Below are 15,390 nucleotides of genomic sequence, written 5' to 3'. Positions count from 1 at the left end.
CAACCTAAACCACGACTGGTACGTGTATATATATGTACGCTACGGTGCGTGGGGTGGTATCATTGCTTAGAAGAGAGGAGGGAGAAGAGGTCGCGGTGTAGGTTTACAATAAATAATTCAAATTTTGGCGCCATCTCAAAGATTTATATACCTTTGTTGAATCGTAAAAATAGTGTGAAGAAACGAAACTTTCGTAATATGGCTTACGATTTTTCTGCGGGTGGTTTATTCAAGCTTCGTTACTTTATACAATCCCGCTTGTTTCCCGTTTCGAATCGGTAAAAAAAAATCTTATATCATATATGTTCCCATATTTTTTTATATCCAATTCTTCAATATCCTTGGCAGTTCAGAATTGACAAAATTTTGAGATACGTTTTTTTAAAACATCGCATTTGATCTTGGCGCCGAGATTTATTTTGTAAAGTTTATCAAGTAATATGTAACTCAAAAAACTGGGATATCTTAAAAAATTTTTCTAATAATCTTATTCCTAATTATCTTAATTTTATATACACTTTGTTTTTCTACTTGTTACATAAAGGCAAATAATATCAATATAATATCAATAAAATAACAATATCGATAGAATGAAAAAAAAAAAAAATTTGGGGTGTAGGGGTGATAATAGGATAACTCAATATTGGCAAAAGGTCATATGTCGAGGATTCCTTATCTGCAAACGACATAAGGTATATCAGTAGCGATTAAGTGGCATCGTAAGATACACAAAACATAATAGCTCGAGATTGGAATTTGTATTAAAAACATCATTCGGGATGATGGAACTCGCTATAGATTATACAAGTTCGCGAAATGCATACACGAGAGAAAAAAAAAACAGTGTAAAATCATTGCGTAATAAATGTGATATATTTTTTTTTTTTTTAATAAGAATAATGTGATGCGCTTATAACTTACGATTATAATTCATGTACAGCTTTATTGAAAAAGGCAATGGTAACTGTTGTATCTTTTCCCTCATGTAAACAGCGAACGCATTACTGTCTACAAAGTGCACGACAGTTGCGTTTTTGCGGGAGGTAAATTCTTTCGACGTGGAGCGAGAGCCGTATGTACTTCTACAAGAGCTGTAAGCCGTGTCTGGTAGCTCCACGTCCATCGCATCGCCCGTGTCCGTTGTATCCGTAATATCGGAATCGGAGTGATTGGTGTTTGAGCTAGAACTACCGTCCTCATTACTAAAATTCATATCGTCCACTATACCGCTATCCGTCTTCTCGCGTTTCGCGATTTTTTTGCGTTGCATGAAAGCGTTCTCCTGCTCGGCATCACTCTCGCTGTCACTCATGTTAGAATACGCGGTTGCCGATTTTCCTGCATCTCTTTCGTTCTCCTCATTGTCGTTTATATCCGCAGTTACAGTAGTGGAACTGTGTCCTGCGGCGCTTATGCCATCTGGGCTTGTACTTGAAGTTGAATTCCTCACGGATGATCTTCGCCTTTGTTGACGTATCTGAAAACTCGTGGTCACAGCTGCGTCTCGAGTATCTTCGCTAACGTTGCTCGAAACTCGTTGATTTTCTTCGTTCTGATCGTTCTGATTCGGTTGTATTACGGCTCGTACTAATTGCAAAGTCGTCGTAATAGCTTCTCCAGGATGTGCATCAGCGAGACGCGCATTCAACAAGAAACGCGCTCGTCCAATTTCTTGTTCGTCGTCGGTTAAGGCCTCATCAGATTCCTCGAAGATGGGTATTACGAAACGTCTGAGGGTACGTTGTTGCAGAGCCTGTCTTTGCTGCACCGGTACTACAGGCTTCTCGGTCTCGAGATCAGGATGTTCGCGCCAGATATTTTGACGTAAATAATGTCGAATCCTACCACGACATAACTCTTGCAGAGGTAGAGGATTGCATTCCGCTGCAACATACAATTCGAATATAGTGTAAAATATAATTTTCATATATTAACAATGAATAATAAGTATCTGCTTATGAAGCATATAGATTACATACGTAGATGAAATAAATTGTGTTCTGAGGCTGGAGGTATGACTAGAGTTGCGAACGATACAGGAAGCATTGTGTCCTGTGTCCAGATATCCTCATCTATTCTTTCTACGCGTAACAATTGATCTCCGTAAGGCATTACCAATATACCTCCAATACGTACAAATTGCTTAATAAATACTTCATGACTTTCAGGACATGCTGCTCCGCAGTATACTCTATCGTATTGTCTGCCAGGTATGACACTGAGACAATTTCCTATTGGATATATTATTATGTAATGAATATAACATTTGACACAAGTTCATGCATAAATGATGCCTCACTTTTCTATTGTTCAATCATCTTACCTTGCACGAATATTGGTTCACAAAAATCAAACTCATTTAGAGCCAAAGACTTTTGCTTAAACTCTTCCAATCTTTCGTATGCGTATTTTAAACAATCTTCGTGCAATTCGATGCCATGATTTGTTCCATGTTGTTCTAAAAATAATATCAAAAAATATCACACATATTTAATATTATATATATAGGCATACATTAAAATAGCAACTTTCTTACGTAATATCAATCCTGCCATTGTGCTGAGATAGCCAGTTCCCGATCCAAGATTTAGGAAACTTAAGCCTGGTTCTAAACTGAGTCCTTCCAATACTTCGCTGTATATACAGGGAGCTGATAAGTGTATATTTCCATGTTTCCATGCTAGATCCTTGTAAGCACTTTCTCGGCAAAAGGATAGAACATAATCGGCTCTATCCACAGCTCTAAAAACTTGCTCTACCATCTTTGTTCTGATATATCCCGATACCATTAAATTGTCCACTAATTCATCATTGTCCTGTCCACTGCTCACAGCTCCTCCCATGTTTATCGAAGTATCAAGAATTCTATGATATATTCAATTAGTGTGTCAATTTATTACGATGTCGCTATGCAAAAAATTATAATTTATAAATGAAAAAAATTAATACAAGATTCCAGATTTTGAAGTAATACCATTATTATAGTAAAATAAGAAATTGATAAAAAATGCTTAATTATCAAAGTCTGCAATAAGGAAGTTATATATGTTTGTGTGATATTGTGTCCAAGGCTTGCCTTTTATATGAGATATATTTCTCATAAAAAATAATGACTCAGAAATTCTAATTTGAATAGAAATAACGCGTGCTCAGCAAGTTACAAGATCATTACAAGATTTTTACTCAAACATATTCTGTGTGATTTATGTAACAATAATTCAATGAATTATATTTACGATATATATATTTTTCAAAAACTATATAATTAAACCCACACACACACACACACACACACGCACGCGCGCGCGCGCGCGCACACACACACACACACACACACACACAGCAACGCGTAGAGTTGACTTTAAAAACAGCTTGTTAGATCAAAGTACATATGAAACATTAATTATGAATAATATGAAAGTCACGCTGATATATAAGCGATGTCGTTGCGTTCATCTAACTTATTGTTAATTTTCTCAATCGTTAATTCGATTATTCTCGATGATCTGACGATGTGATAGTACATGACATCGCGGCTTGTCCATTTAAAAATGACGAATAAAACAAGAAACCCGTGATCTACGATGAAAAAAAACACACGAGATATAAACTTATGTTTATTTACGATAACAACGCCCCTCTCTTTCGCATCGAATAACGAGTGAAACGAGCAAACCTGCAAATAATGATTTTTAATAGTAGATGAATCAAGTCACAAACAAAGTGGGGAAACGCGTATAAGAATTTTAACAGTATATGTTTTTTAACAGTGTATGTTTATTTTGTAATTTCCCAACACAACGATATTGCTGATGCTCGTAACACGTACCGTAACAACACGTTGTCGTTAATTAGAAAATTAGATAACAGGCATTACCACACAAATCGAAGCACAATATGACGCTCACAGTCGATAATATGGAGTCGACGAGTCGTTAAAGCGGAAAAGACTCGATGCTATTAATTCGTTAATGATAGAGAATGTTTCTCGCATATTATGTTGATGACACGATGCGACACGATACGACACGACAACACGACACGACACGACACAACACGACACGACACGACGACCACGATGTAATGCTGTGAAACGCACTAGAACGGTCTCCGTGACTCTGTGGTTGGTTTTGTGTTTTTATAACGCGAAAGGTTCATCAAGTCCATCAGCTGATACTACATAACAAATCGAGTGATTGATGAACGCTCCTACGCCATTGGACGAAATCGTCAACGGGATGTTACGATGTTACCAGTTGCTGTTATTCCTGCCAATTGCCAATCCTTGAGGATCGACAGGAATTACGGATGCACGAAAGCTAATATATGAAGCTAATTGATAAAAATTTTAAATTTGCTTACTTTTAATTTTCTTGAAATGTATCTCATTTGTAAATTGTTTGTGATTGATTCTATTTTTAACATTTGTGATAAATTACTTTTTTGGTAATTAACAATTTTATTTTAATCGTGATATTATCCCATATTTTTTAGTAACAAAAAAGATTTTCATATAAGTGATAACTACAATTGATGCGACATCGTTTGTCATTTACAAATATACCAATGTTACGGAATTGATAAATTTCTTAATTATTTGCAAAATAAGTTTATTTTGTAATTGTAATGCGTATGCGCAATTCAGAACTCTTGCGTACATTTTGCGCATGCGCAATACAATTATAAAAATAAATTTATCATTCAAATAATTAAAAAATTTAATTTACAAACGTAATGTTGGTATATTTGTAAATCATTTGTAAAATATTTTGACTAAATTATAATGTATTATAACAGTTTCAAAATTAAAATCAACTTTGGGAAAGAAATAAATACAATAGAGTGAAAATAATTAACAAAACTTTTTTCTGATGTAATTGATTGTAACTTAATATGTATAATAATTAAAAAATAAATTATTATATCAATTATCTGTTTTTCTACTAGCAAATGTAAAATCTGTTATAATTTTAGAAGTTGAATTCAAAATATTGGATCTTTCAACTTCTGACTTTTTAAAGTGTAAAAATTTTTTCACTTTTTGTTTTAACATATGTTCTCTGGCTTCTCTTAATTTTCTGGTTGGTATATGTTGTAATGCTTTTTTCCAATCTTTTGTATGTTTTAAATCTAACAATACACTTATCATCTGATTGAGCGTTAAACTCTTTGTTGAACCAGAACCCCAAGGAAGATATTTTTCCAAGGGCAATTTAGCCATCTGTATACCATCTTTCTTAGCTTTTGCCAAAGATAAAGGTTGTTGATTGTGCTATAAATAAATAAAAATTAACTCAATGTAGAATATATATAATTTATATATTCTTGTATGTGTGTGTGTGTGTGTATATGTAAAATAATTAAAAATATTTTATCAACTTACCTTATCTACTATTGCACCAATGATATACACCATATCAGGATTATATTCAGTCATATCTGTTCTACAATGTGGAGTAAGATATACTAGCTGATTCTTTGGAAATAAATCTAAGTAAGATTGTGATGTGATAATCGCTGGAAAATCATCATCCAGTAAATTAGGCATGAAGGTATTGCAGTATTGTAAAAGCGACCCATCGTTTTTCATATTACAAAAGTAAAGAGACATAGGATTCACATGAAGGCGATTGATGGCAAAAGACAAGGTCAGCTGTTTAGCACAATTGTGCATCTCACGTTGAGTCATGCTATCTTCATATCCACAATCAAACACAATTTTTGGTTCAAACATCATAGCTTGAAGTAATTTATTATTATAATAGCGATTTATGGTTGTATCATATATACGTAGAAATAATGTATTATGTGAAAGTCCATATTTCATTTCACCAGTATCTTCTTGTTTCATTTCTGCCATTTTAGCAAGCGCTTCGATTTTTTTCAATTCTTTTTTCGCTTTTTGACTTTCCAGTGTCTTTTGATTTAACCACAAAAACTTGAGATGTTTTCTATATAATGTTAAAGAAATATATATAAACTTAATCACAAAATATTATTCATATTTAAAATTACAAAAATATTTTCAAAAAAAAAGAAAATAAATAAATAAATAAAATATTTACTTTCGTTGTGACTTGGTCGTCATTTTTACCAGCATCAACCAGTCTTTTGTATTAAGTTCATCAGGAACTTTTTCAGCATTGTGTCGCATAACATCTACCTCCAATTGTAATATTTCAAAGACTTTCTTATTTTCAGGAACAGATAGAAATTTGTCAAGCTCCTGTTGTAATTTTACAGCAATATTTGTTCGATTGTCTTTCTCTTGAATCGTAGCGTGACAATAAAATCGTTTACTCCAATGAGTGTTCGTATGACAATTGATCACACGTGATAAAATATTTTCATGGATCGATTGTGTGAAAAATTTTCTATGAAATTTTACTAAGACAATCAAACATCTCATATAATTGTACATTTTACAAGTGCAATTCTTCGTAACGCAAGAGAGTTATTGTTGTTAACCGATAATATTAAAAAGCCGCTTGAATAAATTGCTAACCTATAATGTGCGATGGAGTTTTCCAGTAAGAAAACACAGGATAGGCTGATATTACGGGTGTATTTTTATGACATTTTCGAAATAGCAGGCAGAGCGATTAATGATGTCATTGTGTCTCTGCCAATAAAAGACTTGAATTCATAGTAAAATATAGTGATTCATTGATTCTGGTTGATTAATTCGTTCATTCCAAAACGTCATAAGTATGTTCTTCGAATCCTCCAACGCAACCATGAAATTTCGATAGACTCTAGAAATTCTCTATTTAATAACCAATCGCTACGTCCGACAAAATTTATGGTGAATTATATCGTATTCAATTATAATATTTCAACATCCAATAGGAATAAGTACTTTTTAGGACTCAATGATGTTTTTGTCCAGGGGGAAAAGAAATTTTTTTATTTGATCAGTTGTATGCGCACATATCGAATATCTATCTTCCTTATTTTATTGTTCATGGTAATCAACGAGATTCACTACGAACTTGAGATTCAAGTCCGTGAGATTCACCATCGCCATCAACCACCATTTGCAATCGTTCGTTCATTTGCGTTCGTTGCTATTCTCGTTGACTTTTCTGTACGTTGTATTGAGTGTCATCGATTTGGTAAGAAAATTCGAAATTTTTTCTGTAATATATAATTATTATTTAAATAAATTGGGCTTTTCGTCCCAATTTATTTTATAAGTATGTAGCAATATCTGATTTGGTTTCGCAAATTTTAGAGACGCTCCGGATAAGCGTTATCCGCCACGTTGTCTTTATGTCGAATATTTGGCATAAAATAGTATAATTATATTATACTATTGTTGTGTGTGCGTGCGTGCGTGGAATATTTTGAGTTTTGGTATCGTGTGGATTTTTCGTGATATTTGTTTTCATTAAAAAGAAAAATATATTTAAAGAAAAAAGCCCAAAATTTCTAAAAAAAAAATATGGATTATTAGATAAATCTAATATATTAATTCTAGCGAGACATAAGCATTATTTTAAAATACCTTCAAATACAGAACAATTTTCAATAGAATAGCGATTGATTTATTTAAATGAAAAAAATATATGTATATGTATCGGTTGTACTAGAATTATTTTCATATGAAGATTGTAAATGAATAAAACTATATTGCATAAAAATTGTCTAATGATCTATGTATATTTATAGTTCTGCATAGATAAATTTTTAAATAAAAATGAAATTAATTATCTTAAAATGTTTACCATAGCACAAGAAACATGTCGTTCAATCGAGGAGTGAAACGAGATTCCTTTGGAAATCGAGGGAATTTCAATCGGGGTGGTAGTGGAGGCAGTGGTAACAGAGTTGGCAATAACATGGGTAATAATAATATGGGAAATAATATGGGTGGAGGAATGAGCGGAGGCAGTGGTATGGGTGGAATGAACCCTTGGGAAGGTGGTATGATGCCTGGCAGAGGCATCTTACCTACACCCAATAATAATCTATCTCTGGCATCACCACAGGCACAGCTAGCAATTGCTAGTAATCTTCTTACAAATCTACTTCGCAGTCAGCAAGAGGTGCAACCGCAGGTATGAAAATGTTGTTTCTGTTTTGAAATTTTATTTTATTATGTGTGTTTTAGGATTGTTCTAATTATTATGCGCTAATGTAGGTACCATCCCTCATGAGTCTTGGAAATAATTATTCTGGACCAGGATCGAATTATCCCAATCAACAAAATTATTCTTCAGGACGGTTTAGCGATCGACCGGCACGGCATCCTATAAAGAATCAACGTCCTCAACCTTACAATAAGGTAAGCGATTTCATGCACACGACATTTTTTAGAAGCAAACATAATTTTACGACACTTCTTTTAACACTTGCTTACGATCTTCTTCTGTATCGTAAACTGGAGTTGTAAATTGACAATCTTTAGTCCACGCTTCCTTGCGTGGACACAAATTGTCTTAATTATTCTGCACATTACAAATTCCTCTTCTTGCGCCGATCGATTAAATAGGATATATCGCTCATTCGATTAGACGTGGCCGGCGAAATCATTAAGATAAAACTAATTCTTGTTGATGGATCAGCCTTGTCTGAACGACTCCTAGATATCGTCCACAAAAATATTTCATTAAAAGAGCACTGTTGAAAGACGTGTGTTGATTTTTCAGACATAATTCTCAATTTATTAGTCATGGAAGTTCACTGGGGAGGTTTTTGCAGGACCGAATTTGAAACTGATGTTGCCCCGTTTTATAGTCTATGTAACCAGAGTCTTCTGTCCACTAATATGATATTAAAATCAATGTGGTTGCACTTTATTCAAAACTACTATCGCTTATTATATACAAGATGCATATTTCACTTGATTTTGATTTAACTTCGTCTTCACGTTTATTAGTATTCATCGAGTTTTGCTCAAGTATTTTTAATGGCAAAATTTATATCTACTTTTATAACTATGATCGTACTTTATGATCGTTGCGATCGTATCTAACACACGATGCATCCTCGATTCGAAATCGGGATGCACTCAACGGTTTTCCCCTTTTTGCTTTCATATTCGGTATAGAAATGGAAGAAAGAGTTTTGGTATTTTACCGACTCCATTCTGCTTCCATTTATCGACCATAGAACTGTTTTCTCCCTCAAAGTCCCAAAGTGGTTTCTAGAACCAGTGTCTCGATTTGAGAAGAATCACAGTTATATCAGATACTTCTCATGATACTTTTGGTCGGTTGACCTCTACTACTTGAATAGATGGGCAATCGAGCCCGAGATGGCCCTGCTGGGCGGCGTGGCCCATCCGCACAACAATCTCGTGCACCCCAGTCTGGCAGTCAACGTATGAACGGAAACCAAATCCAACATCGCAACGATAAATCTTCTAAACCAATTCCTGCCTCTAAACAAAATCAGACTGCCAAAAAGGAACAGCAGGATGTTAAGACTTCTGATAGCGAAAAAGCAGAACCGCCTGTTCCGAAAAGGTAAGCTCCCGATTACCTGTGATTGGTATAGTTTCTTCAAATTTCAGTAAGTCTCAGTCTCTCTTCAAACTGTTTGCCTATATATATATATATATATATATATATATATATATATATATATATATATATATATACATATATTTTATATACGTTTCTTAATGTATCTATATGTTATATACAGTACCAGTTTTAGAAATTTTACTCTTTTCTATATCTTTCTTTTATTTATATATATATATATATATATATATATATATATATATATATATATATATATTTATCTTATGCTATTGACGTGATTCATCTTATATTTTCATCCAGAAATAATAAGAGCACTAAAAATTTTGTGCTGTTTTTCATAATTTCTTCTTTCTACATTCATTAAAGCAAACTTTAGCGGACATTATTCTATTGTATTTGGCAAGAATATTATAGAATATCATATTTATATTTAAGATGTATTAATAAAATGTATGAATTACATTTTTTTTATTGATATGTTTTTATATAATCAATACAATTTTGTTTATTCTTTATTATAGCAAGATTTCGTATACATGAATGTTATAAATTATTTAACTATATAATTTCCAACAAAACTTAAAATTTTACAGTGAGTTTAATATAAAATGATCAACTTTTGTCAAATTACAAAATCTTTTCAGGAATGTAAGAAGCTTTATTCTAAAATATATTATTTGTAATAAATAGTGACGACACGGAGGAATCCGAGGGCGAAAAACGCGATTGGAAGGATGAAAAGGAAGAAATAAAAATTGAGAAAACAGAAGATGAAAAAATGGAAGATGTCGAGATAAAGATAGAAAATCCTGTCACTACAGAAGATTTCACGACAAAGGAGACGAAAGAGGCATCTGAAAAACCTGAAAAAGAAAATTCAAAAACGACCGGCAAAAAATCGGAGGCCAGACACGCTGAGAGTCGTTACGCCGAAGTTCCAATGAGCCATATGTTTTGCCACATTTGCAACAAACATATGTGGGACGGATTTGTATGCATTATGAACAAAATTATGAACAAATCTGTATAATCATTTATTGCGTTTTATAATTATTCTATTTTTTTTTACAGTCTTTCGAAAATCATCTACGCGGACGTGCGCATCAGCTGATGATGGAAAAGTTGGACGAATCGTACAAATTGAAGGTCGATCTGATGAGACACGAGTTGCGAGTTGCCGAGGAACAGCGTGAACTTAGCTTAAATAACTCGAAACGGCGTGGCAAAAAAGTAAGAGAATTATCTCTTCTAGAAAAATTAAACATAGATTTTTGATAGTAAATAATATTTTTGTTTATATGTATATATAATATTTTAATTACAGGTCTCTGTTGATTTCAATGTGAGAGAATATTGTACAATGTGCGATTTGAACTTTTATGGAACTTTATCTACACATAGAAAGAGTGAGAAACATCAGCAATTGAAAACATTTTTGCATCCTCGATGCTTCCCTTGTTTAAAAGAATTCCCATCTCGCATAGAATATGACGAACATTGTTTAACTCCCGCTCATATGAAAAATGCTGTTCAGTGTGAGGAACAACGAAAAAATAAGAAAAAAGGTAATGAAAAAAAGATAGGAAAGGAAAAATGTGTTTGTTTTTATTAATTTAGTTAATTAATTTGGTTAATTAATTTTTAAGATAAAATTTTTAATTAGTAAAATATCTTTTAGAAAAATTGGCAAAGGGAGAAGCTGAAGTTCGCACTGCAGAAGATGAAGAAAAAGATGTTTGCCATGACACAAAGAACGAAAAAGAAGAAGATTCAGGAGAACAAGAATATATTACTGATATTACTGAAAATATAAATGAAAAGAAATTTAAAGTACCGTCTTATAAATATTGTCGTCAGAATCAAATCTTTATCGGTATGGATTATAGAAAATTAAAAAAATTGTAATATTAATCTATATAAATTAATTTTGTTTCTTGTATTATTAAAAAAAAAAAAATTACAATACTCAGGTAAATCTATGGTGAAGGAGGTACAAGGATTTTATTGTGAGCGTTGCCGAAGATTTATGCTCCTGGCAGAAGATATGAATGCTCATCTACGCAGCATCACTCATTATCGAAACTTCTTAGCAGAAGTAAAATTGTTAACATCAAATACAACAGTTACAGAGTTAAAAGAAACTGAGCAAACTGATGTAAGCAACTTAACATAAAAAGAATCGCCGCGTGCAAGTAGCTTATTTTGAACATTGTTATATCGTGTTTGTAGAGTGAGAAAAACACCGTTGAAATTAAGGAGGAAAGCGATGACGTCGAAAATCGAAAACGTCGCAAAATTAGTCATGACGAAGATGAAGATACCGATAAACCGAAAGAGTTACAGGAGAATAATGCTGATAATGCAAACACGGCACCAAAGAGATCGGATGGAGAGGAAAAGTATGATCCTTTAGAAGCCGACGCCGCCGAATCGGAAGAGGAAGAAAATCGCGAGGCAGGGGAAAACGTAAAAGAGGTTACCGCGGAAAATACTGCTAATATGCAGGAGAAAAAGACACCGGTTGACGAAATGTGGGCGGACATAGATAATGACAACGATGTGGAAATGGGTAATTTGGTCGACGATGCGGATGAAAAAGAACATGCACATGATCCGCATGATCATGAAAAGTCTATTCAGAAGATAGATCGAAATCACAGCCCTCAAATAAAATCTAGAGGTCGTGGATACGCCCGCGGTCGTGGTGGTCCACGCGCTAGGAGATCCCGGCGATAAGGTAATATTATGAACTAACAAACGTGTGAGAGCAAACGCGCTAAAAAAATGCGTTGAAAAGAAAATTTCAATTATTTGTTTTGTGTGTTAAGATAAGTTTTAACGATACAAAAATATAAAACATGTTTTTTATTGAAGCATCTTGAAATGCCTGTGTAATATTACGCATGATCTTACATTTACAAATATAATAGAATTACAAATATAAAATAATATAAGATCGTATCTATAAGCGATTTATTTCATTAGTATCGCGTATCAGAAAAGAAAACGCGTCAGAGATGTCAGAATTTTTGTACATGTATGAATTTTTAGTCATATATATTATATATATTACTTTTTTCCTAGATATTGAAATCACTCTGATATGGCACTATTATGTATCAACGAAGAAATATATTGGATATTGCATGTGATTACAATTATATTTAGAGAAAAATGTATTTGTGTATACGATACCAAGAAATAGAATCTTGTATTAATGTAAATGAGAGAAAATTAATTAATATCGAAATTCAATGTACATTTAATATAATGATATATGTAATCGAAGTACACGTAATGTTTAAATTTAGACTTTAATCACAGAAATATTTTCACGATATTTCTACAATATCATTTTTTTGATATAATTGATTCTAATGATAGAGAATTACAAAAATTCCCAAACACTTTATACTCGTGAATATAATAGATAAGCTCCCTCTTTATTTCTTAGTAATTCACTTTTTTTTTTTTCAAAAATTGTATGCTAATATATATTTTACAATAATCCAAAAATTTTGAATGTCTATATTATATTAAAAATAATTTATTGACATTTCATTTATACAAAAGAGAGAGGGAATCATTGGTATTTTTATTATATCACAGAAAGATTGTAGAAACATTAGAAAAATTATTATTATCGAATTAATTATTTTTTCAATTTAACATACATCAAAACATATTAAGGATGATAAATATACATGTATTGGATGGAAAATAACTTTTTGCTAGAGATTCAAAGAAAAATGCAATGTGTATAAGAAGTCTAAAACTTAACACAGGCTTACATGTCAGTATGCTTTCCTAATTTCCCTCATAGCCTTCAATCTTTTGAGATAGGATCTTAATAAATTTTGAAGCAAATTAGTGTCGAATTCTATATTGTTTAACACTTGAATGTGGCAGAATATTTTGGGTCGGTTTTGAAGAATATAGTCAAGACTCTGATACAACAAAGAAAGAGATAGCAACAGATATTCTCAAACAACTTTGCTTACATATCTCCAAGACATTTTGTTTCAGAATTTAAGATTCTATCCAAAAAGATAAGGGGAAGAAAAACTGGGAAAGGGATATTGGCTACTGATACATAAACTTATGTTAAATTAAATTGTGGAGTTACCACATTTGCATTGCATTTTTCTCTGGATTCTTATATGTAGCTAATGATTATTTTTCACCATGTACATTTTCAACTTTAATATAATTTATGTTTCCATTGTAATCATTTTTTTAATAATACAAAAGTAATGTTTTTCTTGACAAAAGAAAGTGATCAATTGATCTGTGCATTTCTTATCATATAAGAATAATACATTCACAAAAAATATTTTTTTTTTTGCATCTACAACATAAATTGTATTACAAATAAACTTTAAAAAATTTCTAAATAGAATATTTATGAAGATTTAATATATATTAAAAATATGTACAATGATGCTTTACAAAAACTTTATATATATATATATATATATATATATATATATATATATATATATATATATATATAAATGAATAGTATATTAAGAATTCAATAGAAATATCATATATTAATGCAATATATTTATTTCCTAATTTTATTAATCCTTAGAAAGATGAGTGGATAGAAATTCATCTACAGAGTCTGTATCCCATTTATGTATATCTAATATATCTTCAATTCTATTTTCCTCATCATATAACTTAATGATTGGATCTAAGCCTCTTACATATTTTATGCTGAGATTCTTGTATTTCTTTGGTCGATCACTTTTAATGAAGGCTGAAAAAAAATGTATAAGTTAACAATTTATAAGTTTTATATTGCATCAAACATTCTTATGTTATCAAAAGCAATGAGAAATAACACAGATACCCTGTATTTGTGGATATTGTCCAAATTTGCATGTGCAAACTTCGAGGACAGCCTTAGGATAACGCTTCGATCCAGACAAATCATTGTCATTATCTTTCAGACAACATTCTTTACACGTAGCACTAATAAAATGAAAAGAAAGGATATGACTTATGTTTTGGATAATCCTGATAAAAAAATTTAATAAAATAATTTTTTGATGCATACAGAATTTTTGCTAATTCAGGATCATTAAAGCGTTCACAAGTTGAGCAAAGCACATTGGCTTTGTTAAACCCCAATATCTTGCAATCATCTGCTGTAAATTCTGCAATGATAATATCCACCTGTAAAATATATCATTAATGTTATTACAGTTCTTTGTAAATGCCACAGCAAAAACTTTAATCTTTGTTCTTGTACTATATTTAAAGTTGTTTTAATTACATAAACTGAATAATTTTAGAAAGAAAAGTTCAAAGTTGGAGCGTATTCCATATATAAAAGTTATATATGGTTATAAGTTATATCCTGTTTCTTACCACAAAGGTGAACAAGAATAAAATCATGTGTAATGAATTCATATTTCGCTGCTCTTCTCGTTTCTTGTGTTTAGTTATAGAAACAAACTAAAAAATTGAAAGAAAAAAATTAGGTGATAATATTTTATACTGATACGTGTTGGATTGAAGTACTTCAAGCTCCAACTATTATACCCAGACTACAATTACTAACACGGCTGTCTCGCACATGGTGACTAGTGACAGTGAAACAAGGACAGCCATTTACAATTGGCTGCATTGGTTTTATCGCATCGCTGTTGGAAGTTTGCCAATCTATATAATTTATAAGAATGGACCAAGTGAGATTGCGCGAGATCACGTGAGACTCTAATCAAAACTCGAAGTTTGAAGAATATATAGAAATTTAATAAAATAGAAAAGAATCACACATATTGTGTGTACCGTGGTATCATAAGAAATATAAATGATAAGTAATAAATTTATATTTATATTAAAATATCTCTTACTTTCAATCGTTTATTATAATTTAAAAATTTTT

At 31.9% G+C, this 15,390-nt stretch overlaps 4 protein-coding genes across 13 annotated transcripts; 1 reads left to right on the top strand and 3 right to left on the bottom strand.

Moving 5' to 3' along the window:
- Positions 1–122: 122 nt before the first annotated feature.
- On the bottom strand, positions 123–4,210 carry LOC126849605 (protein-L-isoaspartate O-methyltransferase domain-containing protein 1-like). Of its 8 annotated transcripts, XM_050591588.1 has the most exons (6): positions 3,830–4,093; positions 3,626–3,676; positions 2,537–2,865; positions 2,324–2,458; positions 1,980–2,231; positions 123–1,884 (listed from the first exon to the last, which is right to left on the bottom strand). In XM_050591588.1, the coding sequence occupies exons 2-6, from the start codon at positions 3,649–3,651 to the stop codon at positions 911–913; spliced, it is 1,716 nt and encodes a 571-aa protein (XP_050447545.1). In that variant the 5' UTR covers positions 3,652–3,676; positions 3,830–4,093; the 3' UTR covers positions 123–910. The 8 variants fall into 8 exon arrangements, with proteins under 8 accessions (XP_050447545.1, XP_050447552.1, XP_050447551.1 ...); XM_050591595.1 differs by lacking the exons at positions 3,626–3,676; positions 3,830–4,093 and adding an exon at positions 4,100–4,210; XM_050591594.1 differs by lacking the exon at positions 3,626–3,676 and having other exon boundaries at positions 2,537–2,907.
- Positions 4,211–4,216: 6 nt separating this feature from the next.
- Positions 4,217–12,652, top strand: LOC126849602 (zinc finger protein on ecdysone puffs). 3 transcript variants are annotated; one of them, XM_050591576.1, is made up of 11 exons: positions 4,217–4,331; positions 7,733–8,060; positions 8,144–8,287; positions 9,241–9,470; positions 10,182–10,482; positions 10,563–10,721; positions 10,816–11,056; positions 11,170–11,364; positions 11,462–11,646; positions 11,721–12,228; positions 12,576–12,652. In XM_050591576.1, exons 1-10 carry the CDS (start codon positions 4,327–4,329, stop codon positions 12,225–12,227), a joined length of 2,295 nt encoding a protein of 764 aa, XP_050447533.1. In that variant the 5' UTR covers positions 4,217–4,326; the 3' UTR covers position 12,228; positions 12,576–12,652. The 3 variants fall into 3 exon arrangements, with proteins under 3 accessions (XP_050447533.1, XP_050447532.1, XP_050447534.1); XM_050591575.1 differs by having other exon boundaries at positions 11,721–12,652; XM_050591577.1 differs by lacking the exon at positions 4,217–4,331 and adding an exon at positions 6,949–7,115 and having other exon boundaries at positions 11,721–12,652.
- LOC126849607 (mitochondrial ribonuclease P protein 1 homolog) lies at positions 4,850–6,754 on the bottom strand. Its single transcript, XM_050591596.1, has 3 exons — positions 6,066–6,754; positions 5,384–5,951; positions 4,850–5,272 (listed from the first exon to the last, which is right to left on the bottom strand). The coding sequence occupies exons 1-3, from the start codon at positions 6,419–6,421 to the stop codon at positions 4,925–4,927; spliced, it is 1,272 nt and encodes a 423-aa protein (XP_050447553.1). The 5' UTR covers positions 6,422–6,754; the 3' UTR covers positions 4,850–4,924.
- Positions 12,653–14,035: 1,383 nt separating the features above from the next.
- Positions 14,036–15,066, bottom strand: LOC126849610 (selenoprotein F). Its single transcript, XM_050591601.1, has 4 exons — positions 14,871–15,066; positions 14,557–14,675; positions 14,350–14,471; positions 14,036–14,256 (listed from the first exon to the last, which is right to left on the bottom strand). Exons 1-4 carry the CDS (start codon positions 14,910–14,912, stop codon positions 14,075–14,077), a joined length of 465 nt encoding a protein of 154 aa, XP_050447558.1. The 5' UTR covers positions 14,913–15,066; the 3' UTR covers positions 14,036–14,074.
- Between the last annotated feature and the right edge of the window lie 324 nt (positions 15,067–15,390).

The sequence above is a fragment of the Cataglyphis hispanica genome, chromosome 5 (genome assembly GCF_021464435.1).
Source record: "Cataglyphis hispanica isolate Lineage 1 chromosome 5, ULB_Chis1_1.0, whole genome shotgun sequence".
Lineage (NCBI taxonomy): Eukaryota > Metazoa > Arthropoda > Insecta > Hymenoptera > Formicidae > Cataglyphis > Cataglyphis hispanica.
The sequence above is the reverse complement of the archived record's forward strand: the minus strand, read 5'-3'. Positions and strand labels throughout refer to the sequence as shown.